This window comes from Phalacrocorax carbo, chromosome 2, assembly GCF_963921805.1.
Source record: "Phalacrocorax carbo chromosome 2, bPhaCar2.1, whole genome shotgun sequence".
Lineage (NCBI taxonomy): Eukaryota > Metazoa > Chordata > Aves > Suliformes > Phalacrocoracidae > Phalacrocorax > Phalacrocorax carbo.
The window spans coordinates 19,944,589-19,953,751 of NC_087514.1; the positions used below are offsets into that span (position 1 = coordinate 19,944,589).

A 9,163-nucleotide genomic window follows, 5' to 3' on the forward strand; every position below is an offset into this window, starting at 1 on the left:
AAGGTCACCTTGCTCCTCAGCATAGGTGTGACTCCTGACATTGGTGGCTCGACAGTCAACAGGGTGCTCCATCCCATGTAAAAGCTTTATTGTTTCAGCACTGTAAGATTCAAGGTAACTTTTAGTCAAAGCCCTTTGCAGTTAGTTTTTGCTCCAAGGCAGGCTCCTTCATGTGGTTTCATGCCATCAGTTCTTGTGGGGATTTACTGGTTCTTTCATCTAAGGGTCCTTTCACTTCGGAGAGGGTTGGGTGGGGTAATACAGAAAACGTTATACACTCAGGTGAAAATTCACCCTGCCCAGCCTTAGGCAACTCCCTAAGGAGTGCAGTTTCCTGTACAGGAAGGAAAACGGACACCTGCCAGAGCGTGCAACTCATATTGCAGAGAAGAAATTGCCATCACACTGCTGCTCTTTCTCTCTCTCTTTCAGGCAATTCCACAACCAAGCATGTCAGATACACAGCTAAAGCTAGATAGGATGAATCTAGGTTTCAGTGTGCTCAGCTTCATGACTCATGTGGAGCTGGACTCAGTTGGTACAGCCTCACCTGGCCGTGTGTGCAGCTGGGTGCCCTTGCCACTGGCCTAGCTGCCTGCCCGTGGGCATGCCACCCATTTCGGGTGAGGGGATGGCTAGGTATTTTAAAGTTAAATGTCTCATTTGATGTAATGGCACTGAAATTAAGTACAGTAAATAGTAAATTTTGCACTATAGCCACAAATTAGCTGTTTCCTCAAGTACTTTGATTTGCCAGAGAAAGTCACTGTGTGGACACTGAGAAGCCCCAAATGAGTCAAGCTTTGTATCGGTCAATGGGATTTTTTCCTTTTTGCCAGGACTAAGGAACTGTAGGAGTGAAGTTATGTGATGGTTTGTGTTTTTTCTTTTCAGGCGATCAGGGAGATACAATTCTTGTGGTGACAATCACAGCACTAAGCTGCAAAATCCAGAGCAGTATTTGACTCCTCTGCAGCAGAAGGAAGTTACAGTACGGCATTTGAAAACAAAGCTGAAGGAATCTGAGAGCAAACTTAAAGAAAGGTATCTTTGACTTCAGAAATCAAACTTAGAAGGGTTTATTCAGGAACATTTACAGGTGGGAATCCTAGACATGTTTATTCATTTCTTGATGACATAAATTGTTGATTAAGAAATCTGAAATATGATCAGTCACATTAGGTTGTCCTCAGGTATTTCAGGTTTCATAGCATGCTCAGTGAATATGTACCATGCAGTTTAGTTATGAATAGGCTGTCTCTTTTCCCTTTTTTGAACTTTCCTAATAGAATATTTTTAAAGGATAATTTTTTACCAGTCTGATTTAGCATTGAGACCTTTTATACATAACTCTTTCTACCTGCCAGCATGTATTACCTTAGTCTTCTGTTCTACCTCACTCAGTGAAATATGACTGCAAATGTCCCCGTTCTCCCATAATGAAAGGCTCTTACACAAACCAGTGTGCCTGCTTGTGTTTTTGTCACTTAGATATTGAATTTTTCACAATAGCCCTTTGTACGAACGCTGAGCAAAGAAGTGACAATGTGCATTACACAGCAACAGATGTTGTTTCTTTCACTAAAACCTCCCTGAGAGCTGGCTGTCCAGCACACACACAAGCCAAGCGGGCACAAAGGCCATTTGAATGGAGCCCCAAGGCAGAGAGTCCCGGGGACCCCTTGGTCCAGCTCAGGATAGCCCAGTCTCTGCACCTGCGAAGGCTGGATCTCACGTAGAGGCCACCTCTCCCACTTGCTTGCAACTCAAGGCAGCAGCCTCTGGCTCCTCGCTGGACAAAGCAAGCCAGGTGCCTGCAGCCCCGAGCTGTCCTGCTGCTTGAGGCCAGAGTCAGCTCTGGCTGTATGTGACGAGCTGCTGGAAGGAATGGGGGACACATCCAGGCAGCTGTTTCTCATTTCCCACAGGGCGAGGCAGTAGGTGAGATGTTAGGCGCTCTGCTGGTTGGACCTAACCTAGAGGTGACCACTTGCATCTCAGAATGTCCGGAATCATGGCATAGCCCACAAGGCTGCTGGCTGCGTGGCAAGGCCGGTGACTCCAGTTAGCACTCAGCTGGTGTGTCTTGGCAGCCAGCTTACGTCTCTGCGAGCTCTCTCAGAGGTAGCAGCAAATGGTGCATGGAGGAATTTGCTTCCTCCTTGGAGCATCTCTGCAGCATAGCCATCCCAGTGCAGTGGAGCCTCACATTGACTCTTTTAACTGACCCGTCAGCAGAATTGTTATAACATTTTTATTTTGCTACAGGGAAGCAGAAATAGAAGAGCTCAAAGCTCAGCTGGGACGGATGAGGGAAGACTGGATTGAAGAAGAGTGTAATCGTGTAGAGGCAGAGCTGGCCTTAAAGGAAGCAAGAAGCAAAATTAAACAACTCAAGCAGGTTATGGAAACCATGAAAAACAGCTTGGCTGAGAAAGACAAAAAAATTCAGAAATACTTCATAGACATAAACATTCAAAACAAGAAACTGGAATCTTTGTTGCAGAGCATGGAGATGTCTCAGAACAGCTCTACAAGGGATGATCAGTGCCTGGAGTACCCATGTGACTTGGAGGAGAAGCCGTTAGCATTGTCTGCCATGATGCCAGACAGCCTCATCACAGAGGACCAAGCTCTAGAGGAGATGGCAGATAGTGGGCTGCTTCTTAATGAGGACACAGCTAATGGGACTGGTTCATCTGAAGAGAGCTTGACCACCACAACCTCTGAGTTGAGTGATCCAGCTCCCTCCAGTTCTGGTGTAAGTAGAGAGATGCTTGAAAATGTTCTGGATGAAAAACTATCTTCTGAGGAGGAGGAGGAGAAAAGAAGCAACGTAATGGTGGAACAGGCCGTCCAGACTGACGTGGTGCCGTATAGCCTAGATGTGCAGCAGCTCATTCAAAACATCTTCAGAGCTCAAGATACCTGTCCTCTAACCCCACCTTCTTCACTGAAGGAATTGGGTGAATTTTCTCTTGGAAGCTTCAGTGATTCTGGTATCATAGTGGACTTAACTCCAAGTGATCCAAACTCTGCCATTCTTTTGTCTCCTATGGAGTCCCCATGCAGGAAGCTGGAGCATGGAGTTAAGGAAAGCCATTTCATGAAAGAACTTGATTTTACAGAACCTTATGATGATGAAGCCTTTGGGTATGTCAATACTTTCTCTCAGACAGGAATAAAGAGGAGATACTGGAGCAGCAGTCTCCTCAGAGATGTTCTGGCTGTAGCAGCCCCTGTTGTACCAACTATCATGTGGGCTTTCAGTACCCAGAGAGGAGGAACAGATCCCATTTACAATATCGGAGCATTGCTTCGTGGTTGCTGCCTGGTGGCCCTGCACTCTTTACGCCGCACACCCTTCAATATCAAAACCTAAAGTCCACTCTGTCCCTGGGCACCAGCTGGCCGAGGCAGAGAGAATGACAGATGAGACAGATCATAAAAAGTTTTTGTATATTCTGGCAGAGTCCATCGTTTTGCTTTTGACTATTTGATTTGCACTATAAATTAGTTTGAAAACATGTTCCTTGTTTCAAAATTAAAAAGATGAATCCTGTAGTTCCACAAGATGTTTTTAACTGGTGTTTTTAACAGTAGCGCTGCCTATAGAAATAGTCCTCCTGCTCCCAGGCACTGTGTCCCTCCCCTGTGCTGGTGTCTTTCTGGTGCCAGAGCAGCTGCACAGTGAATGTGACCAGGGAAATCAAGAAGAATTACAGCTAGCACGCGTTTGTGTTTGTTTGCTGAGTTAGCATTAAGCTCAGTTTCCCTGGCTGGTTCACTGAGCAAATGTACGAGCGCTTTGCACTGGTTCAAGAGTAGTGTGTGATGCACACAGGAGCAAATGGCCAGAGAAAGGTGGCGTATTTCTTCAGGCAGCACCAACCTAAAACATTTGTGAAACTACAGTGTTAAGTAGGTGACATGGAGACTTGTTCCCACGTGTACTCCAGAAAGCATGCTAGAGCTTTCCGTTTGTTGTCTGAAGTGTCAATTCAATTTATAGGTAAACCCCATACTCCCCAGGCAGCTTCCAGCACATCGTTCGTGCCTGTCTTGTATAGCGCTCTTCTCAATCGTACAATTGCTCGAGCATTTCACTGGTCTTGTGCATATACGGGGACTGTAACCAAAAATGTATGTTGTTGGGAGTCTTGAAACATGTTACAATGATAAGTATAGGCGTGGGTACACTTTGAATATTAACGTTGTTCTAAAGTCTTAATGTATTGGAACCTGATAGTCATCCGAGCCCTTTGAAATACTATGTATAAATGTACTGTGTTTTAACTTATTGTTTATTTAACTGCTTTATTGTAAATTACCTTTATAACTACAAGTTCAGTAAAGCATGTTAGAAATGTTAAACATGTGAGTGTTTTATTGTAGCAAAGCTATTAAAAATACCCCGTCTCAGCTGAGCTGCCAGGCCCAGGCTGAGCAGGAGGAGGGACTGTCTCAGGGCATAAGGAACCACAGGACCCGGAGAACAGAGTTAGACTGAGAAAAACCTAAGTACAGCTCCAAGTGTAAGGGCTCAGCCTGATAAAAAGGCTCCAGTCAGTCTGCGGACACACACGCCACCCGCTCTGCTGCACCCACGCTGCATTAACAGATGCAAGTAACCTAATTGTTAACCCAATGTAATCTTATAGAAGCTTGTAACTTCTCATTTCTGCAATGACAGGAGCGTATCAGTCTTCCTGGCATTTAACAGAAGTCCAGAAGGCCGCGTTTAACCCAGCTGAGAGTCATGCCGTCTCGGCGTGCACACTGAAATGCCACTGGGACCAAATTCTCCACGTCCAAAACTTGAGATCTGTGCACAGATCAGAGGAGGGCAACACTACCCAACAGATGGAACAGTGGGCTTTGTCTGGCTCCACCCAACCTTTCAACATCTCTGGCCATTCAAACCTCGCTGGTCTCCTGTCTTCCCCTCCAGCAAAGCAAATACAGTATTTCCTTGTGCAACTCAGAGCAGAAGAGGTCTAGTGAAGCCAGACAATGCCACGCATTGCTCTGCAGCTGTTGGAAAGAAAGGCACATGCAGGGAGCATTTGCAACGCTCAAGAGGGGGATACGCTCTGCTGACAGGCGACCCAGAGACCTTCCATGTCCCTGTGATGGCTGCGTTCTGAATTACTTGTGTTTGCAACAAAGATTCAGGAGGGTTCGTTAAGTGTTATGTTAAGAAGAGAAATCTGACGGACAAGTTGATGTAACACAGTCCCCAAGAGGTCACAGAGAGAGCCACAGGAGCATCTTGCTTTCTCTGCCGTTAACGTCCTCTTCCATGCTCTCCTGCCGCCTTGGGTTCCTGCAGGCCAGCCGGCTTGCCTTATGACACTACTGCAACACGTATTGCCCAATGGTCCCTTTCAAAAGCTTTTTATTTTAATTACATGGACACAAGGGCCAAAATTATTATTTTGGGAGGGGTGCTAATCTAAATTTTACACAACTGTGGAATTTCATCATTCCTAGATCTCTTGGGACTGGTACATGTTATAGAATATGCCTTATTCCTGCTTCAGAGCACGTCTGTTCAAGGCCAAGAGAGCAATATTTTATACCCACTGTTACCAACTTTATTACAATTTCGGCTTTCTTTTTTATACTCACTGTTGTTCAAGTGATCTTCACTTCAGTGGTGAAACGGAGCATAATTTAGAGGAAAAAGTGATCCTCGCTTTTTTTAGGAGAGCCATTCATCTGTGACTACATGGGTTTCTTTTGCAGGAGGCAGGCAACAAAGCAGCACAAACCTACACTTATGTTTAAAATTTCAATAGGCTGAATTTCAAACCATGGTTCGGGCAGGCTCCACTTAGCAGCAGTGTTTTTAAACACAGTTTAAGCCATAAGGCGCTAACACCAGAATAACAGCGTAGGCGTTTCCTGCTTTTAAAAAAATCTTTCTGTCCACTCGGCTTTCGTAAGGCATTTAACTGTGCTCAGTGAGAGGTGACAGCGTTCCCACCTCATTCCCTATAAAAGGGCTTACTCTGATCTCTACCCAAAATTCAGCTTGCTTTCAAGCCTCCATTTTTCCTCTTTGTGCTGGTTTCAGCTGGGATAGAGTTAATTTCCTTCGCAGCAGCTAGTACGGGGCTATGGTTTGGATTTGTGCTGGAAACAGTGTTGATAATGCGGAGATGTGTTTGTTCCTGCTGAGCAGGGCTTACACAGAGTCAAGGGCTTTTCTGTATTTCAAACACACACCCCCCCCAGCGAGTGGGCTGGGGGGACACAAGAAGCTGGGAGGGGACACAGCTGGGACAGCTGACCCCAACTGACCCAAGGGCTATCCCACACCATATGATGTCACGGTCAGCATATAAAGCTGGGGGAAGAAGGAGGAACGGGGGAATGTTTGGAGTGATGGCGTTTGTCTTCCCAAGTAACTGTTACGCGTGATGGAGCCCTGCTGTCCTGGAGATGGCTGAGCACCTGCCTGCCCGTGGGAAGGGGTGAATGAATTCCTTGTTTTGCTTTGGTGTGTGTGAGGCTTTTGCTTTACCTGTTAAACTGTCTTTATGTAAACCCACAAGCTCTCGCACTTTTACCCATTTGGATTCTCTCCCCCATCCCACTGGGGGAGTGAGCGAGCGGCTGTGTGGGGCTGAGCTGCCAGCTGGGGTTAAACCACAAGAGTCCTCCATACTGGAAAGGTGTCAACAGCTCAAGGTGCCCTTTTTAAGAGGAGGCCTGAAGTGCCACGATAAATGTTCCAGTCCCAGGCTTTGGGTGACTGGCCTTCATTCCCCAATCCACAGAGCTGGCTGACATACCAGCTTAATTTTCTTCCCTCTAATATTTGGCATTAGTCTTAGTCACGTCTCATCTGGATCCTGCTGGTGCTGTACCAAGTAGCTAGGGGAGGACCATCAGCTTCCAAACACTTAATAAAAACTCCTATCCTTTTTTCAGAGTTTAGAAAATGTCCATATCCATACTGCACTGGGAAGTCTTGTCTTGAAGGGTGCAGGTGGGAAGGATGTGCAGCTCACAGGCTGTGGGTGAAATAGCAGGTCTGCTTGAATTCAGGCTTACAGGATAGCATAGGAACCAAGCCAGCTCCTTCCTGGGCTGAAGCAAAGCCTGTTGATAATCCTTTAAGCATTTTCCTTTCTAATCCAGGGACAAAAAAGCCCTCCTTTAATATTCAGCTTAGAGGTACCCTACATGCCCCCAAGGTGCTGAAAATGTTGAGGCACAGGCGCTGCCCACCTCCCCACCAGGTCCGCCTGCACCCTTACTTATGTCCACCCTCTCACAAGGCTGTTCGCGACTCCTGATTACTCACTCATTTCTTCTTCCTTTCCCCCCAAATCCACTGCCTCTCCTAAATCCCAACCTCTAGAAACAGTCAAGGAAAGAAGGGTTTTTCAGTCCTCCTGGCAGGTCAGTCCTCCATAGTCGAGAACAACAGTGAAGGCAATCACCAGCTTTCAGTAAAGAGGGGAAAAAAAAAGGACATGGCCAACAGGCCACATATGGAGAGGGAAGAGGAGGAGCCTATGGCAGCAGGAGGGAAAGCAGCATCTCCAGTGGGGGCACAAGGTACCTCAAGGAACTCAAACTGATTGACAGAGCAGCGGGTAAACAAAAGGTTTAGAGAAAATGTTTTCACATTTGTTCAGGATAAAAATCGAGATACAGGAAGGAGAAAAGATATAGCAGAGGAAAAAGATAAAACGGATACCAACACGTGGGCTTTCAACATACAAGACGCAACATCCAAGAGCACTGTACCCTTACTGGCAGTATCTCAGCTCATTGTAGAGGAGATGGGAGTAGTTCCCAGAGCAGCTGTGCCCACGTACAGGCAGGCAGATGGAGGGAAGAACCGCAAAACGGCGTGAGCCCACAGCAGGACAGGGAAAAGTGCTGCAGGAGGGCTGACATGCAAGAAGGTGGCAGCACCTCATGGTTTTTAAAATGGCTGAAGGCTCAAAAAACAATTGCACTCTTATGATGTGTTCAGGGGCATGGTTTCTATTTATTAACTAGCCTGTTTTGTTATTTTTAATAAATATTTATTTGCATCTATTTTACATTGTCTCAGAAATAGCAATAGTAAGCACTGAACTAATTTCTTTAAAAGATGAGACAGCTTCCAACAGGTTCTACCTTAAGTGGGCAACAGATATTAGGTTTCCCTGACCTGTGTCAGCAACAGTGGAAGAATTACGATTTGGACCCCCTTGCTGCATCAGGGCGGTTAAAAGGACAGACACAGATTGGTATTAAAGCTTATTCTCTGTCTTTATCTCCCATCCTCCATCAGATACTTTAGAGGTGCATACTAGGAGCAGCTGTGCTTGCCCTACCCCCGGTTAGTCTGCGCACACCGTAGTCAGCCATCTTCTCCAGCCAAAAAATAAGCACAGGAGTGCATATTGTTGCCTTCTAAAATGTATTCTTAGTGCCTTGCTTTCTCAATTACTTATTTTTTAAGCAAAACTTGTGTCAGAATCTACTTACAACTTAGTTAAAAATTCTCTTTTCTAGGCAGAGATGACCTAGTCAGAGAATCCCCACCTCTTCCCATTGGTTGTACAACCTCCTGTGCCCTGTATGCACAGGGAACCAGCCTCTGGCACAGAATTTGCTGTCTTCACTCATCTGTCACAAGGTAAGAAATCCCTACAACCCATGAATTCAGGAATAACAGCATCCACACCACAGCGGATGGAGGAGGTATTCACTGAAGCTCTGAGCTGGACACCAGAACCACACGTACCCCCTCCTCCCACCCACCTTGCCTTCCAGCAGGCGTAAGCTTTTCTTCATTGAAGCACTATCGCCTTCTACTGCATGTTTACCTTGCACGCTTGTCCCAGAGGAATTCCACTGTACATAAAGTGTACAAAAAATGGAATTTGAGAAGTGCTGTTAACTGAACTGACAATTTTCACACTAGCTTTATTAACAGGAGGACACAATTTTTTTCCAGTTATACTGCCCGTGCAACAGGTATACGGTATGAGGGTTTTTTTTTCTCCTAACTGCAGGAAGTAAAATAATTTCTGGTAGAAATACAAATTAAGTCACTCACTTGTATTGGTAAATCAGTCCCCTGTGTTCACAACACCAGCCTGCATAAGGAAGGAGCAGCGTGCCCCACTGTTGTGCAGTGACGCCACTGCAG

The 9,163-nt window shown here is 45.9% G+C and overlaps 1 protein-coding gene across 5 annotated transcripts in view; it reads left to right on the forward strand.

The window, feature by feature from the left end:
* SYBU (syntabulin) overlaps window positions 1–4,374 on the forward strand; it is a 42,879-nt gene extending 38,505 nt beyond the window's left edge. For all 5 annotated transcript variants that reach the window (XM_064442213.1, XM_064442215.1, XM_064442212.1 and 2 more), the window contains 2 exons: window positions 895–1,044; window positions 2,269–4,374. In XM_064442213.1, the coding sequence (XP_064298283.1) occupies window positions 895–1,044; window positions 2,269–3,382 (1,264 nt within the window). In that variant the 3' untranslated portion in view covers window positions 3,383–4,374. The remainder of the gene's footprint in view (window positions 1–894; window positions 1,045–2,268) is intronic.
* The last annotated feature ends 4,789 nt before the right edge of the window (window positions 4,375–9,163 follow it).